This window comes from Mustelus asterias, chromosome 6 (genome assembly GCF_964213995.1).
Source record: "Mustelus asterias chromosome 6, sMusAst1.hap1.1, whole genome shotgun sequence".
NCBI classification, from domain to species: domain Eukaryota; kingdom Metazoa; phylum Chordata; class Chondrichthyes; order Carcharhiniformes; family Triakidae; genus Mustelus; species Mustelus asterias.
Window position 1 is genome coordinate 45,092,643 of NC_135806.1, and position 19,275 is coordinate 45,111,917.

General features: G+C 39.3%; 1 protein-coding gene across 1 annotated transcript in view; it reads right to left on the reverse strand.

The window, feature by feature from the left end:
• The window catches only part of LOC144494654 (sodium/potassium/calcium exchanger 2-like), a 285,657-nt gene that overhangs the window by 86,194 nt on the left and 180,188 nt on the right, over positions 1-19,275 (reverse strand). Inside the window, exons 3-4 of the mRNA XM_078213857.1 lie at positions 13,458-13,566; positions 1,002-1,052 (exon numbers count right to left, since the gene is read on the reverse strand). Of these exons, the coding sequence (XP_078069983.1) occupies positions 1,002-1,052; positions 13,458-13,566 (160 nt within the window). The remainder of the gene's footprint in view (positions 1-1,001; positions 1,053-13,457; positions 13,567-19,275) is intronic.

The window sequence follows — 19,275 nt, forward strand, 5'->3', positions numbered from 1 at the left end:
AAACTACGTTTTGACGAAGACTGCTATTTTGCCAACCAGCACAAATCATGAACAATTTTGTTTTATAGACTTGCGCACAGTAGGAGCTCAGTAAGAAGTCTCACAACACCAGGTTAAAGTCCAACAGGTTTATTTGGTGGCATGAGCTTTTGGAGCATTGCTCCTTCACCAGGTGACTCATCTGATGAAGAAGCAGTGCTCCAAAATCTCGTGCTACCAAATAAACCTGTTGGACTTTAACCTGGTGTTGTGAGACTTCTTACTGAGCCCACCCCAGTCCAACGCCGGCATCTCCACATCACAGTAGGAGCTGGATTGAGAATTATCAGTCTCATTTTAGGCCTGACCCTGACAACCAGTTGATATAAGAGACCTTCATCTCATTGTTCTAGACTCAGTCATACCTGTAGTGGTGAATGCAATAACCAAAACATGGATGTAGTAGATTTCTTCAATGAATTGGATCAAACGAAAACATACCATTTTGGAACCGGAATGAATCAGTCAATTGAGGGGCAAAATTACATTTTAACAGCATCAGAACCTCGAGTGAGTTGCCTCCAGTTTAGAAGCAAGTTATTTAATTGATTACGGGTGAGGAAGATCACATTTTGTGGTCAAGATAGACACACACACACATACACACAAACACAGAATTGCAAAATCAGAGTTGAGATGGTGAAGGTTACTTTATTGAGGAATGGAGCTCAATAGAAAACAAGGAAGTAGTGAGGCATAGGAAGTGACTGAAACACTTTTAACCAAGAAAAACAACAGTTTAATTTACATTAAAATATTTGTAACATCACCACATTTTATATTTGCTATATCAATACACAAACAAATGAAACATTTATGTAAAGATGTAGTGAAGATCAGGGAAAATGTTAAATGACACAATGAGACACGTACGTTGTTAAAATGAATTTTTATTGTAATAAGAATGTGCATGTTCATGACTTTACAGATAATGTAACAGAGAAAGATGTTGAAGTTCTTACCTTCTTCTGTCATTGAGTCATAATATTTTAGTTTTCCATATGCTCCAAGTTCTACAACATCACAGTAAAAAAAAAGACAAATGAGCAAAAAGCAAAATAAGAGATTAAAGAATCAGGAAGCAGCAGAATGCAATTTAAGGCGGCCGGCACACACAAGTAAAGTGCTCCAAAAATCAGAGGATTAAAGACCAGCGGTGAATGCTAAAATATGGAATTTAGAATATTACTGCAACAGATTCATCAATGTTCAAATTAGGAAAGTAGGTGACCATCTTGTTAAACAAAAATAATCAATACCATGAAAAATGTCACGAATTTACTAAGTACATCATTCATAAACATGTAAAGTTCAGAAAATTGACGTACACAATGATTTCTGAAAATATGCAGATTTCTGTCTTCTGCTCAATTTTCCTACAGTCTACCTTCCAGAGGAAAGATCAAGTTTATAATTTATTTTGTTTAATGCACTGAACCATTTAATAATGGTTGTATTTTAAGGCTTTTGTACAAATCAAGCTATTGTGCCGATTTGAAATTTTGCATATACTAATAAAAAGAACAGCCCCCCCAAAAAAAAAGAAATGGAATTCCTCCAAAGTCGAGTCTACAATGCAACAGAGGGATCAGATTATCTTCATCTCATTCAGCTCCCGGAACGGTTCGTGGGTAGTAATGAAAAGCCAGCCAGAAAAAAATGTTAGGCCTGTGATCCTTGAACATGCACCATTCACTTTGCTTTCCCCACATGCTACAAAACAATCCACATGATTGCCTGTCATTTATTTTTAAAATTAATGATTGCAAAATTTAAATCTTACCAACCAAAAGGATGGAAACTTATTTTTCAACCAGATAATTCAAAATATAGATGTTCCATTTGAAAATTCTATTGCAAATCTCTCAAACATCAAAAACTTAAAATTTATAATTGTTCATTACTACAACTATTTCAATTTTCTTTGATTAGTATTAGATCAATTATCCAATAAAAATGCATTTAGAGTGAACTATCCACCCCTATTCACATTAGACACAAGCCTTCCTTCCTTAATCCAGATCCAATTTGGTAACAGTTTGGATTGGTTGGCAGCATTTCTTGACTGAGTTGGGTGATAATAAACACCACTCCAGAATTTGAGCACAAATTATTCTTCTAAACGATATTTTAAGTTTAAATGTGCAAGCTCAAATACTGTATCACACCAACTACGCATGGTGCATCAGGACTATGTCCTTAAAATTAGTTCACAATGTACCTGCAGCTTTTGTTTAAAGATATTACATGTTACCCAGGAGTTTCTGCAATGTTAACCGATTACTCGAGTCAATTCCAAGGAATTTGGCTGTTGTATTTTGTAATTGTTTATTTAGAGCAGAATCAGTTAAACCAGATTAGATCTTGCTACAAAACAACGAAACATCTGTTTGTCTATAAGGTTTATAAGCTACATTTTATTTCTAACGTGTATGGGGAAAAGGAAGGAAAATGGAATAACTTCTCCCCAAATTATTTTCTGCAATAACTATGTGAGAGTCACATTACCAATCAAATCATTCAAGTAGCATTTCAAAAAAGCAACTGGAATGCCAACACTGACCTGCAAATAGTGAATATTTTGAGTGCAATAAAGACGCAGAAGCTAAACACTGCATACGGATGACAGATGGAATTGATAGGATATTGATTATTTGGAAACAGATCAATATCCCATGGACTGCCATGATGGCTAAGTATATGCAAGATCTACAAAGGTACAGTTTGTCTTTTAGCATTTGATGGGTAGAATTAATGCATTGTGATGCAACATTTATCTCAATTAAAAATATATTGCTCAAGAGAGAGGGGCTGAGTGCTCCAGAAGTGAACGATTTATGAATTTCATCACACATCCATACATGATGATCTATCCTTATTATTCTGAAACCTCAACAGTATCTCTCATTGGCCCTCCAGTGTTTTGCCGTCTGATCCAAGGGCATGTTGTTATTTGTGAGGTTGTGTTGTCCACATGTCCCTTTTGGAAACCTTCTTCTGCTTCCCCTGTTACGCAGACAATGGATAAAAAGTTTCTACTTCTTTTCAGATGTGAATGTTTTCTCACTGACATGGTGATGTTGATGAAATCTCTCCATTTAGAATAAATGAAATCCAAGCTGTTTGATAGCATAAGTAGGTGGAGTTCTTTCATGTCTAATTTGGTTCAAAAAGGATTGAAACTTGTATATTATAAAATAAAATCCCAAAAATCCAGATGCAAAAGACGAGGAAAAAAACGTATAGCACATTTCTGCTAAATTGCTCAAACCAAACTGGTGCTTTTACTGCTGTATATTTATCAGAAAAGAAATACTAATTCATTGGCATGTTGTTTATAGGGAAGGCTGTGCAAGTTGGCCACTATAATCTGAAGGAGTAAGCGTTATCTACATATTCGACACTTATGAACGAGATTAGAGCAGTTAATTGTGAACATTTGTTGACAAGTAGTGCTCTACAACAGTTCATGGCCATTATCTTAGTAAGAAAAATATGGTAAAAGCCATTTTAATGGACTATTGGATAGGGCCTTAGCTTCTACAATAGTGTATTGAATGCCACTGAAGTACAGTAAATCTATAACAAATGTTTCAGTAAATGGAACAGAATTTTTATATCAAATTGGAGCATTTGGTGCAGTTGACATTTTGCTTTGACTTTCTTTATTCATTTTCTAAAGATTATTCACACAAGGGTATGCTGCAAGAACTGGCAATGTTCTGCTACCTCAGTTAATTGTCTATTCTTCACGTACGACCACGTGACAGTCAGGCTGAACACAAATGTATTTCTCCAGAGTCAGGAAAGTGATGGTTGGATTTTCAGATCGGAACCCTTAAAGTAGGGATTTCCTGCATGTCCTGAATTTAACAACAAGTGAGCATAATGTACATTTTAAACAGGTTTTTCTCCCAGCAAGATTGTTCCTATTACAACCCTGGTTATAAGCATCAAGGGATATGGAGCTCAGGCAGCTAAATGGAGTTAAAGTACAAATCAATCATGACCTCAATGAATGCCAGAACAGAGCCAAGAGGCTGAATAGTCTAATCCTGTTCCGATGTTGTCAGATAATTCAGCACAAGGGATTGAATCTGAAACCTTTCCTTTTGCCGTAATTTAAAATGTTGTCTTCACTATCTGGATTGCACATTATATTTCCATCATGTATCTATTTTTGTTCCATTTTCATTTCCTAGATAGCACTTATGCTAATATAAAATGGATAAGAATCAAATTTGAATTTGCAACGCCTTGCATGCAAAATGCATGTTAAAATGCTGAATTTCTCTCACATTATACTAGTGCAATCACTTAGACAACTAATATGGTTGTTTTAGTAATTCCCTACTGCCAATATACAGTAACAATGTTTATTTTGTTTGCCTTAAGTGGGATCTAGTGGCTTTTGGCTGGCTTCTAATCCTGAGACATCTGTAGTTAAAAAACAAGCAGGTGCATTAATACACAAGGAGCACCAACAGTAGTTCCCAGTGTTTGGGCAACTCGGGAACACAATGGCATTCAATGAGCATGCGCATACTTCTGCCACAAATTGGATGCCATCTTTATCATAGCTAATCCATCTAACCTATACATCTTTGGATATTAAGGGGCAATTTAGCAAGGCCCAATCCACCTCGTAAGCAGTCTCACAACACCAGGTTAAAGTCCAACAGGTTTATTTGGCAGCACAAGCCACTAGCTTTCGGAGCGCTGCTCCTTCATCAGGTGAGTGGGAGTTCTGTTCACAAACAGGGCATATAAAGACACAAACTTAATTTACAAAATGTTTGTGTCTTTATAACTCAGGACTATGTTAGTTCAACAACATGAACTGAAAGCACCAATCTGCCTTATTTTCCTGGGGCAACTGATCTCTTGCACATTATATCTTGCCACATTGGGCGGCACGGTAGCATAGTGGTTAGCACTGCTGCTTCACAGCTCCAGGGACCTGGGTTCGAATCCCGGCTCGGGTCGCTGTCTGTGTGGAGTTTGCACATTCTCCTCGTAGCTGCGTGGGTTTCCTCCGGGTGCTCCGGTTTCCTCCCACAGTCCAAAGATATGTGGACTAGGTTGATTGGCCATTCTAAATTGCCCCTTAGTGTCCCGGGATGCATAGGTTAGAGGGGTTAGTGGGTAAATATGTAGGGATATGTGGATAGGGCCTGGGTGGGATTGTGGTTGGTGCAGACTCGATGGGCCGAATGGCCTCTTTCTGCACTGTAGGATTCTATGATTCTATAGGTCTCATTCACAACCATTATATTTACAACACGTTACAAATAATAGTTTTCCTCAAGATTGTTTTATCCCCATAGAACTAACATGTTCCAATGAATATTGGATAATGAGAATGCTGAGGAAATAGCAATGGGCACAAAGGAAGGGAGGAGGAGGAGTCAGGCATTCAACCCATTCAAAACAAATATGGCTGATTATTTACTTCAATGTCTTTTTCCCTACCCTCTCTCTAGATTCCTTTACATCGTAGTTATTTAGAAATCTGTCAATCTCTACTTTAAACATGCTCATTGACTGAGTTTCCACAACCCTCTGGGGGTAGAGAATTCCAAAGATTCACAAACTTCTGATTTTTAAAAATTCTCATCTCATTCGCTACCACAGAAAGTAGTTGAGGCCAAAACATTGTAAGTTTTCAAGAATCAGTTAGATATAGCACTTGGGGCAAAGGGGATCAAAGGATATGGGGGAAGGCAGGATCAGATATTGAGTTGGATGATCAGTCATGATCATAAAGGAATGGTGGAGTAAGCTCGAAGGGCTGAATGGCCTCCTCCTGGTCCTATTTTCTATGTTTCTATTCCTCAAAGGATTCCCCTTTATTTTGAAATTTTATCCCCTGGTTCTAGACTCCCTAACCAAGGGAAACATCTTACCTGCCGCTACACCCATAAGTATGTTGTAGGTTTCAATGGGATCACATCACTTTGAAATTCTATTGAATGCAGGCCCAGTTTCCCCAATCTCTCTTCTCGGACAGGCCCGCCATCTAAGGAACACATCTGGTAAATTCTGTTGCACTCCCTCAGTAATATCCTTCCTAAGGGAAGGGAAGCAAAACTGCAAACAGTACTCTAGGTGAGGTCTAACCAAGGTTCATTACAACTGAAACAAAACTTTGTTTATCCTTAACTCAAATCCTCTTGCAATAAAGGCCAACTTACAATTTGCCTTCCTAATTGCTTGCTTCACCTGCGCGTGACTTATTGATGTGGACACCCAGGTCTCTTTGCATATTTACACTTCAGAATTTCTTTTAAGAAATAGTCTGCACATAGAACCATAGAAAATTACAGCTCAGAAACAGGCCTTTTGGCCCTTGTTGTCTGTGCCAAAAACATTTTTTTGCCTAGTCCCACTGACCTGCATTTGGACCATATCCCTCCACACCCCTCTCATCCATGAACCCGTCCAAGTTTTTCTTAAATGTTAAAAGCATTTACCACTTTATCCGGAAGCTCATTCCACACTCCCACCACTCTCTGCGTGAAGAAGCCCCCCCCTAATATTCCCTTTAAACTTTTCTCCTTTCACCCTTAACCCATGCCCTCTGGATTTTTTCTCCCCTTGCCTCAGTGGAAAAAACCTGCTTGTATTCACTCTATACCCATCAAAATCTTGTACACCTCTGTCAAATCTCCCCTCATTCCTCTACGCTCCAGGGAATAAAGTCCCAGCCTATTCAACCTCTCTCTGTAACTCAGCTTCTCAAGTCCCGGCAACATCCTTGTGAACCTTCTCTGCACTCTTTCAACCTTATTTACATCCTTCCTGTAACTAGGTGACCAAAACTGTACACAATACTCTAAATTTGGCCTCACCAATACCTTATATAACCTTACCATAACACTCCAACTTGTATACTCGATACTCCGATTTATAAAGGCCAATGTACCAAAGGCACTCTTTACAACCCTATCCACCTGTGACGTCACTTTTAGGGAATTCTGTACCTGTATTCCCAGATCCCTCTGTTCAACTGCACTCTTCAGTGTCCTACCATTTACCCTGTATGTTCTTCTTTGGTTTGTCCTTCCAAAGTGCAATATCTCACACTTGTCTGCGTTAAATTCCATTTGCCATTTTGCAGCCCATTTTTCTAGCTGGTCCAAATCCCTCTGCAAGCTTTGAAAACCTTCCTCACTGTCCACTACACCTCCAATCTTTGTATCATCAACAAATTTGCTGATCCAATTTACCACATTATCATCTAGATCATTGATATAGATGACAAACAACAATGGACCCAATACCGATCCCTGCGGCACACCACTAGTCACAGGCCTCCACTCAGAGAAGCAATCCTCCACAACCACTCTCTGGCTTCTTACATTGAGCCAGTGTCTAATCCAATTTACTACCTCCCCATGTATACCTAGCAACTGAACCTTCCTAACTAACCTCCCATGAGGGACCTTGTCAAAGGCCTTGCTGAAATCCAGGTAGACAACATCCACCACCTTCCCTTCATCCACTTTCCTGGTAACCTCTTCGAAAAACTCTAATAGATTGGTCAAACATGACCTACCACGCACAAAGCTATGTTGACTCTCCCTAATAAGTCCCTGTCTATCCAAATATTTGTAGATCCTATCCCTTATCACACCTTCCAATAACTTGCCCACCACCGACGTCAAACTTACTGGCCTATAATTTCCTGGATTTCTTTTGGAACCTTTTTTAAACAACGGAGCAACATGAGCCACCCTCCAATTATCCAGCACCTCCCCCGTGAATACTGACATTTTAAATATGTCTGCCAGGGCCCCTGCAAGTTCAACACTAGCTTCCTTCAAGGTCCGTGGGAATATCCTGTCCGGTCCTGGGGATTTATCCACTCTGATTTGCCTCAAGACAGCAAGCACCTCCTCCCCTTTAATCTGTAAAGGTTCCATGACCTCCCTACCTGTTTGCCCTATTTCCGTAGACTCCATGCTCGTTTCCTCAGTAAATACGGATGCAAAAAAAAATTTAGTATCTCCCCCATCTCTTTTGGTTCCATACACAGTCTACCACTCTGGTCTTCAAGAGGACCAATTTTATCCCTCACTATCCTTTTGCTCCTAACATACCTATAGAAGCTCTTTGGATTTTCCTTCACTCTGTCTGCCAAAGCAACCTCATGTCTTCTTTTAGCCCTCCTGATCTCCCTCTTAAGTAGCTTCTTGCACTTTTTATACTCCTCGAGCATCTGATCTGCTCCTTGCTGCCTGTACATTTCATATAACGCTCTATTCCTCTTAATCGGTGTTACAATCTCCCTCGAGAAGCAAAGTTCCTTATTCCTATTTAGTTTGCCTTTAATCCTGACAGGAACATACAAACTCTGCACTCTCAAAATTTCTCCTTTGAAGGCCTCCCACTTTCCATTTACATCCTTACCAGAGAACAGCCTGTGCCAATCCACACTTCCCAGATCCCTTCTCATTTCATCAAATTTGGCCTTTTTCCATCTCAGAACTTCAACCCGAGGACCAGATCTATCCTTATCCATGATCAGGTTGAAACTAATGGCATTATGATCACTGGATCCAAAGTGTTCCCTCACACTCACATCCATCACCTGCCCTAACTCATTTCCCAATAGGAGATCCAGTATCGCATCCTCTCTAGTTGGCACCTCTATATACTGATGTAGAAAATTCTCCTGAACACCTTTTACAAACTCTACCCCGTCTAAACCTTTATAACAGTATGCGAGTCCCAATCTATATGTGGAAAATTAAAATCCCCTACTATCACAACTTGTGTTTCTTGCAGTTGTCAGCTATCTCTCCGCTGATTTGCTCCTCCAATTCTCGCTGACTTTTGGGTGGTCTATAATACAACCCCATTAATGTAGTCATACCTTTCCTGTTTCTCAGCTCCACCCATAGGGCCTCTGTAGACAAGCTCCCTAGTCTATCCTGCCTGAGTACCGCTGTAACATTTTCCCTGACCAACAACGCCATCCCCCCACCTTTTATCCCTCTGCCTCCATCACGCCTGAAACATTGGAACCCTGGAACATTGAGCTGCCAGTCCTGCCCCTCCTGTAGCCAAGTTTCACTAATGGCTATAATGTCATATTTCCATGTGTCTATCCACGCTTTCAGCTCATCTGCCTTCCCCACAATACTCCTGGCATTGAAATAGACACACCTCAAAAGATTATTTCCACCACACTCAACCCTTCCATTTGTGATTTTGCTTGAACTAACCTGTCTTTTTACCCCTGCTCCACTATCTGCTCTGGCACTCTGGTTCCCATCCCCCTGCAAATCTAGTTTAAACGCTCTCCAATAACATTAGCAAACCTCTCTGCAAGTAACATCTGTTCCTCCTACCAAAATTCTTTCAAATAACTGAGGCTGTCCACATTCAGTTAGAATAGCTAAGCATTGGGCTAACTGTAATCAAGATAATGTGATGTTTGGGGGTATAAAAATAGGAATGATAATTTGTCTCAAGCTCAAAAGCATCCACAGAAGTATTCCGGACTTTATTTTATGCTTCCTCTGGGAGGTGCAAATTGATTTCTTTGTAATATATGCTGGGCAACCCTTGCCTCTGGTTGCTGTAATCAAAGTTTATTTTTACTGAAACCATTTGAGCTGATCTTGTTAATAGATATTGAGGTAAGTGGCTCTCTCTGACTCTCTAGCTGAGAATTTCCTTGGAGCTTCCCCACTGGTGCAAATTGCCGCAAGTGTAACGGAAGTCGCTTACCCGGGTAAATAAAGTTTCTGCCACATATCTGGTGAAATTATGCCAATGAATTTTGAGGAGCTCAAAGGCTCCTGGCCAGGTTTCACTGCAACATGCTCAATAGCCCATAGTGAGGAACTTGCTTTTAAATCCCTAGAGTCTTGCAAAATTACCTAGCTGAGAGAAATGAGAAGTGTAAAGCTGCTATTCTGTATAACATTTGTTTGGATGACCAGAGTAGCTGTGTTAGAGAGGCCTCAAACTCGTTTATCAGATTTAGATGATGAAATTAGGCCATCAAAATTAACACATGAGCAAACAGTTATTGTGTGGAAACTTGGGGAAAAATCTCCATCTCTATTTAAAAATAATGAATGAGGAAATTATATTTTTCTTTCAAGCTGCTTTTCATCTGGGATATTTGTTTTTTTTGGGAAGACCATCGACCTTGGATTGCTTGAAATGCTTCTTTGGGTTGATCAATTGGAGGAATAAGGTTGTCCAGATATTGGTGGGGAAATTGATTTGACACAGCACACCAGGCTGTGAATTTCTACACTATGTGTAGTAGGATTAGATACTTGAGTACCATCTGGGTTTTATAAAAAAAAGTGCATCAGAAGCAGTGTTAAGTGCCTATTTCTGATGGCAACAATTCATTAATCCAAATTATTAGAGACCCTAGATATCCTGATCAGGCTGTGACTGGTCTTCCTAGTGATGTCTCAGGCTTTCCAATGGCGGAGCAATGACTTGTGCTTGATGGAAAGCGTAATCTGTATGGAAAGAATAAACAGTTAAAATTTCAGTCGTCAGATTAGACTGGTGTATAATAAAGCAATCAATACAATGTAAAGTATAGGTAATTTTTTGTCATTAAATGATGTCTGGCTTGCCACAGTGTATAATTTAGGATAGCATGCTGCTAATTGTTAGAATTATATACTTAACTAGTTGTGTAGCTACAAGTGTCTTGTGATTAATAATTTAAGATAAAATGGTTTGGATGGGGCACTTTACAAAGCTTGAGATGATTAAATATCTGAGAACTTAGTACTTACCAATTCATCTCCCTCCATTTCGTCCACACCATTGATAGATCCAGGAGAAACCCGTTCATTTGGCATAGCTTGAGTAGGGGTGAAGGTCTTTGTGAACTGATCTTTCTTCCATGGCATCTTGCTTGCGGTGTGTCTTTCATCAACACCATTCAAATGGTTCCAGACATCTTTTCCATAGGACTGCACTGGACGGAGGGAGGGGAGGGGAGGGGCTGGAATTCTTGCACGAGGAATTGCACCATAAGTGCTGATTTTATTGCTTTACTCTATTTGCATACCCCTTTAGTAACCTGGAAACGTTCCGGTAGTTCATATCATTAACAGACATTTTACACGATTAGCTGGCTTGTTTTCATTTATTGCAAATTGTTTTGCTGATTTTTTAATTAAAGCAACAAATGGAAACATGAGATATTGACTTATTCAATATTTTATTGAACACTTCGATCCGGCAATCACTAGGGTAGTCAAACCAAGATCTCTTATTTTGTTGTTCCCAACTCAGAAATGTCTGCTTAATCTATTTACTCATAAGCATCATCTTATATTTTATTTATTCAAGAAAGGTTTTCTAATAATGTGAAAGCGAAATATTGTGAACTCCGAAGTAAAATCAGTGAATGCAGTAAATGCTCAGTAGGTCAGGTAGCATCTAGGGGGAGAGAAACAAAGTTAACGTTTCAGCTCTGTGATCTTTTAATGCCCACAAATGCATCTGTGTCTCTTGAGGATTTCCCACATTTTCTATTTTCATTTCTAATAATGTACACAGGGGGCAAGTTCAAAAAATTATTTTCTTCCAAGTTCTTTGCCAGTACAGAATACAAGTACTTATTGCAGTTCTTTGAAGGATGATGGCATTTTGGAGACAGCCTCAATACTGTAGGAGATTGATCGTTGTACTGGGATTCAAATTCTGGGCGGGATACAAAGTAAAGTAAAATCGTGGAACAGACGACCAAATCAAACGTGCCCATTTGGTTAGAATGACACTCAGTTGTCTTTTGAAAACATATTTTCAACTTTGGCAAGAGCTTCTTCATCTTATTGAGATACTGTCAGCTGAGAGAGTCTGGATAGATTTCAATAACAATTTAGATTTTTCCTTAAATTAACAATAAAATCATAAAGGAGCCAAAACAAAAAAAAACTGCGACCACCTTAATTGTTCAGGATTGATCACACTGGAAAAATTAAATTATTTTTGACCGGGCTTTGTCATCTGTCAACATTTCTAACATATAGTCTTTGCCAAACTCAATTAAGTACTCTTAGGAAACAGCGTTAGTTAGTACAATGAGTTAATACTTCTAACTACTGCAAACAGTGTTTTAATCATACAGATATGAGCAATGAAGGGAAAGTTTCTGTTCCTTAATACTTGATGAACTTTCAAGTGAAATGAATTTATTCATTTCCAGACGGATTTAAACCAATAGCACAAAATAACTCAATTTACCACTAACTGAGCAAACTCATTTTTTTTTAAAACATCACACAAAGATACCGGATGTGGAAAATATAAATGTTGCACAGTATAGATACGATTTTGATGCTTGGATTAACATGCATCTTTGCAATGACAGTTGCACTGCACGTCAGGCAGACTATATATCCGACTGAAGATAGCAAATAAACAATGTTTTCCCCCATTATCATCTTTTTCCTGGAGAATAAAGTGCACAATAATTACTTTTAAAGCAGCAGCTTTAGAAAAGTTACAAATAGCATTTGTGGTAAATATACTATCAGTGTTTTTAGCAAACCACAACTACAGATATCTGTACAAGACATTACAAAAGACAAACTGTGATTAAAAAACACTTACCTTGTCGAATAAATCTGAATCTATTGCTCATATCTGTATGATTTTAATACTACAAAGGAGGTGAACAGCATACCACGGCTATATTGATAAGACAAGGCTATGTTTCATGAGTTGGATGTTATGGGTGAAGGAAAACCTTTTAATATTTTTGAAACTGAGATCTTATGTTTGTGACCTCAAAGTAACAATTCTGCTAGTACCTTCCAACCATTAAACACAGACCACAACCAAATGCCACAAACGCGACTCACTGAAGTATCCAGCCAGCCTTCTCAGAAGGATGATATCCTAACAGGAGAAGTTTTGAAATTACCCATGTTGTGGAACAAAGTTGATTTTAGTCACTCAAGAAAACCAAGCCCTCCACAGAAGACATTCAATTTTTGTTTCTTCTACTTGCCTTATGACAGTCTGTTTTCCACTCCATCTGATTTCCTATTCCATTAACTTCAATTACAGGAGGATTCCGAGACGGACTATCAATTTGCTGTCGTCCATTTTGCCCTATACTGCTCAAGCTGAATTTATATTTCAATGGATTCTGAAGATTACGCTGCAATGCTCAGGCAATTCACAGCAATTTTCCTCCGAGGGCAAGTTTGGGGGAAAGGAAAGACCTAGCAGTGTTTAATCTGCTCTGTTTCAGTCGCAAATATCACTTCATGTTCTGATACAACAGGATAAAGACAGAGTGAATACCACTTAAAAGGTGAAGTACAGTAAACATAAGCAAACCTCTTTGTAAAATTTCCATATTAAACCATAAGCAATTCCTTATGTGTAAAGTTTCACATCAGAGTGTAGTCGGTTACCTTCAGCAAGTGGATCCAGAGTGTTGATCATTAGCTGAAAGATGCTGTTCCTCATGAGGGTGTTGTGCAGGGATGCAGAGCTTCCACCCCGCTGAAGACGTGGCTTGGGCTGCAAAACAACAAAAAAATATATAAGCACTACGTGTGTTTATTTTCTCTATATTTTTCAAAGCAGTACTGTCTGTATCTGTAAAATGATGAAAAGTAATAGAAATAAAAATTATATTTAATATCATTGTTAGTTTCATCCCCAGCTCCCTGCAATAATGCAGTGAGAAATGCTGCAAAAACATCACTGTGCATCCTTAAAATACAAATTCCAGGCATGAAGATGGCACTCATTGCAGTAGAGAGATTAGAGAATTTATATCTATTGTTTGTGCAGCAAGTGGACACCAAACATATGAGATCCATGCTGGAGTACCGCACAGTAAGCTGATCAAAGGAGATAGCTGGGTACTTCAATCAGCTATTGTAGAACACAAAACTGCTTATTCTGGCATAATATTCATTTGCAAACTGTTGCATTAGAAGGCACTCAATGACAAGATTAATCTTTCTACAATATGCTGAGATACAATTGTTGGCTATTCAGGTTAAAAAAGTTGAATAATGCAAACAATATATGGCATCAACTCCATTTAATGTATGCAACTTGACAACAGTTCTAATTTTAAAACAGGTTCCTGGAACCCAAAGTAACTGGGGATATGTTAAAAGATGTATCAAGGCCTAAGTGTTACAAGCATGTATTTTTTTGCAAACAGTTGCAAAAGACCCTTAATTGACATTTGTTTCCATATTCAATGTTGATTTTTGATAAAGGACTAACTCTGCCTGCTCAAGATGTCATCAAGGGAACAGATTTGGAGAGATCCTTGAACTCAATGATGTGAGGAGACTCAATTAATATATTAAGCTAACATGCTTCAGTGATTATGTGTGTGGATGTGTGAAAGGCATCTCCTTCAAACATTCTCAAGTTTTCCTCCGAACCAATTCCCTCACTAGCAATGGTTTGAACAGCATATTTCAAAAAAATTGGATGTGGGTAGGGGAATAAATTGAATACTAGAGGTGGTAATTAGTCTTCGTAATTGTTTAGAATTTTTTAATATAAAAGTGACCCAGGAATCATTATTAGGAACATTGCACTTGCAATATATATTAGTATATCCTGGATCTTAGCATGCAGGGTATAATTTAAAAAAGAATGCAAGTGGTAAAATGGGCAGACGTAGCTGAAAGCAGAGAAGTGTAAAGAGAATGGAGAGAGGCAATGCAAACTAAATGGTACAATTTTAAAAAGGAGGTGCCAGAACAAAGATTTAGCCAAACAAATCTTTGAAGGTGGCAGAATAAGTGGAGAAAACTGTTTTTTAAAAAAAAAAGAAATACATAGGATCTTTAGTTTTATAAATAAAACAAATAAATAAGAACAAGGGACTTGCACCAAATTTTTATAAAACGACCTTCAGGCCCCAGCTCAGTTCAGAGTATAAAACTTCAGGAAGGATGGCAAGGCCTTCAACAGGCAGAAAAGATAAATTAGAATGGGGATGAAGAACATTAGTACTCTCAAGAGACTGGAGAAGCTGCGGTTAGATTAAGAGGAGATTTGATAGAGGTGTTCAGATGGAATAAATAAAGAGAAGCCCATTTCAGTGGCAGAAGGGTAACCAGAAAATACAGATTTAATGTGATAGGCAAATGGATGAGAGGTGACAAGACGAGACTTTCGTTTTGCAGAGATTTGTTACAATCTAGAATGCATGGCCTTAAGGGGTGTTGGAAGCACATTTAATAGTATTTCTTAAGGGAATTGGCTAAATAGTTGAAGGGAAAATGCTGAAGAGGGAAGGAATAGGAGTGGAGGACTAATTAGATAGCTCCATTAAAGAGCCAGCGCAGACAGGATAGGCCAACGGGCCACCTTGTTTGCTTTATCATTCTATTATTCACTTGCCCCCTTGTTAAAATGCAAAGCCTTCTCGTGAATTAGTGTCAGCCATACAGTCAGACACAGGAATGAATTTTAATAATTTTTCTGCTAATCCTCAATGAAAAGGGAACTTATCAGAATTTGAAAGCAAATGTGATCTACAGCATTTATTAAGCTGCAGTGCGGTCCCACCTGATTCTATTCTGGAACTGGGGTCTCAAGCTGATTGAGGAATTAGCTCATGTTTTAATTAGCCCCCCGACCCCTGCTTATTCCATGCAGCTGGAAGCTGCACCATAAGCCAACACCCAGCTCATCAGTTATTCTCAAGGCTTAACAATTACACATACATCAATAAACTTCACACGCGCAAATTCTGCATTCAGACTTCTTGCAGCAAGAGAAGAACATTAAAATAATTTGAACAATCACACCACATGACTTTGGGTGGACAGCAAAGACAAATTAATGACTAGGTACCACACCACATCATCACAATGACTAGTTGCAATTGCTCCTACCGTGAGCATGTTGGGATCCTTCTGGCCAGCATTGGCTTCCTGAAGATTGCCCACCTTTTAGGCAGCAAAGCAAAACGGGGTGGGGGAGGGGGGAGGTGAACAAAACAGTAAGCCATAAATTAAACGAAAGGAACATAAAAGACACAATTAGCAAAGCAATCATAAAACAACTGGTGTCAGAAAAAGAAGTTAAAAACAAATGAAAGAATTTCAAAGAAACTTCAGCAAGGAGGTGGAAAATACTGCAGAGTAACATAGCAGACTGCCCTTACACCAAGTCTTACATAGAAAGAAAACAGAAATGTAGAACGAATTATCAAAGTTTGAGAACTTGTTCAAATGCACAGTAATCAAAGCACTTCATCATTCAATATGCATCATTAAACACCCCTTGGAATAATGGTGCCAACGTACGATTTTACTGAATTTACCAAGCGTAGGCACCAATTCCCCTGAAATTATAAACCTTTGACAACGAACGGGTCATCTGGACTCGAAACATCAGCTCTTTTCTCTCCTTACAGATGCTGCCAGACCTGCTGAGATTTTCCAGCATTTTCGCTTTTGGTTTCAGATTCCAGCATCTGCAGTAATTTGCTTTTAATCCCCTGAAATTATAGTTTTATTTCCTAAAACAAATTAGTTGTATGGATAACATACCTTCAAATCTCCAGTTTTCAATTCTCCAATCAAACTATTCCATTGAATATTTCATACTTTTCCCAGAACAAATAACTTAATTTCAGGACACGAGCAATCCTGGCAAGGCTGTGTTATTGCTGATCCCAAATTGCCCTGAAAAGACAGTATTGAGCCAACCACTGGAGACTTTTAATTGTGATGCTCCAGAATAATGCAAGATGGGGCAATTACATAAGTTTTCCCACCAGCTTCCTAATTTTCCTTTTGTTGCAATTATTTACAACTGAGTGGCTCGCTAGGCTGCGTCATAGGGTTTTTAAAAGGGTCAGTGTGGGACTACAGCCACATTGTAGATGAGAACAGATAGAGGTGACAGGCTCCCCTTCCTGAAAGGCAGTAATAATATCTTTTCTGACAACTGCACAGCATCCATGACTATTTTTCCTCAGATTAAACATGATTGGATTGTTATTCATAAACACTGGACGAAATTCTCCCAAAATTTGTCAGTATTAACATCCCCCTCATAGGCATCACCCCCCACCCCACCTCAGGCATTGGGGTGCATGCTCTCCCCACCCTCCCCTCCCAACACACATAAAGGGAACCCTTCCCAATGGGGGACCCCAGAAGGAAATGCCACCTTGGCAGTGCCAACCTGGGGGCAGTGCCAGGTTCACTTCCCAGCCATGTCCCTCACTACCTGGGGGCTATACTTACCTGTGCATCCCTGGTGTGGTCAGCGCTATGGTTTTTGTTTTTGAATATCAGCAGTGATGTGCATTGGCATGACGTCACGCCAGCTGGATGGGATGATGTGGTGAGGGCAGAAATAGCGCCGTTACACAAACCGAAATCTTGCCAGTGCAAATCGCATTTTGGGCCGCTTGCAAGATTTAGCAGCCATTATGGGATTTGCACCCACAGCTAGTGCAGCTGATAGATCACAGCCACTCATTGCTAGTTTGGTAGCTTTTTTCCCCCCATTCTTTCAAAGGATGCGGATTCCGCTAGCAAGGCCAACATTTGTTGTCCATCCTTAATTGCCTTTGTGGAGGTGGCGTTGAGCTGCGTTCTTGAACCACTGCAGTCTGTGTGGTGTAGACACACTCTCAGCGCTGTTACAAAGGGAGTCCCAGCAACAGTGAAGGCCCAGCAACAGTGAAGGAATGGCAATATACTTCCAAGTCTGAATGGTGTGTGACTTGGGATGGGAACTTGCAGGTGGTGGTGTTCACATGCACCTGCTGACCTTGTCCTTCTCCATGGTAAAGGTCACAGGGTTGGAAGGTGCTATTGAAGGAGGTTTGGTAAGTTGCTGCAGTCCATCTTGTAGATGGTACATGCTGCTGCCACTATGCATCCGTGGTGGAGGGAGTTATTGCTAAGGTGATGGATATACCAATCAATGCTTGATTATCCTGCATGGTGTCAAGCCTCGAGTGTTGTTGGAGCTGCATCCATCCAGACAAACGGAGAGCATTCCATCACACTCCTGATTTGTGCCTTGTAGATGGTGGACAGGCTCTGGGGAGTCAAGAGGCAAGTAACCTGTTGTGGAATTCCCTGCACCTGACGTGGTCTTGGAGCCACAGTATTTATATTGATGACCACTATACCACCATATTCTTCATAATGTCAGCAGAAATGCTTGCTTCATTATGTTAAAAAAGACACAGTAAATAAGGCCTAAGCCTTACTAAGGGTTCATTTGATCAAAGTTTGAGAACCATAAGTAACTTCACATAGATACGTTTGTAACAACAGCTTGTATTAATTAGCTCCCATTATAATTTTGTTGCTAGGAATGGGCAATACTCTGGTTAGCCAGTGAAACCCATGTCCCATGAATGAATATAAAAAAAATATTTAAAATGGTAACATTTGAACAATAGATTCGAAAGAAATGAAATTTGACTTTGGGTGAAATTGGGGAGGGGGGACAACCGGATCACGTTTACATTGAAGCAAAACACGACTCAGCTGTTCTTGAGAGTTTCCTGCTCCCATTGCCAAAGACACCCGGCAGATCAGGAGAGGAAAACCCCAGCCTGTGACTGACTATAACGAGTTAAATGCCAGAGTAGTTTTTTTTTGGTAATGACTGCGACCATACTGCAAGATATCTAATGCTACCTTTTGACAGTAAGTCTCAAACAGCATTAACTCAGCACTATCCTAAAGACACAGGGCCTCATACTGATATTAAGTTAACAAACAATCCGAGTTATCAGTACAATTTCATTCTGCTGTGATGTGCAATCTGAACAACATTCCGGAACCAACTAAATGTACTCTCATTGATTTGATGAGATTGTAGTTATTCACATATCGCAACCTTCTGGGAAAATTCATCAAATTTATGATTTAAATTCATGGCAATGTCAGATAATGTCAGATGTATCCATCTGTCTCAAGTTGCTCAATCACCATCGTGAAACCTTTATAGATTGCAAATGGGACCTTCTGAAAATTAATTGCTAATAGAAAGAGATGAGAAGTGACTCTGGCATGAGATCATGGAAATAATTCTCTGATTCCTTAGCTATTTCTTCTACAGTTAGAACTTGAATTTAAATAAACTATATTAGGACTAGCTTATTTCATGGCAATCATCTGTCGAGTATCACTCAACAAACTTGCAGAGATTCTATCATAAGATCATTAATTCTTCAATACAAACATCAGACAGCAGCAGCACAGAGCTCCAGTC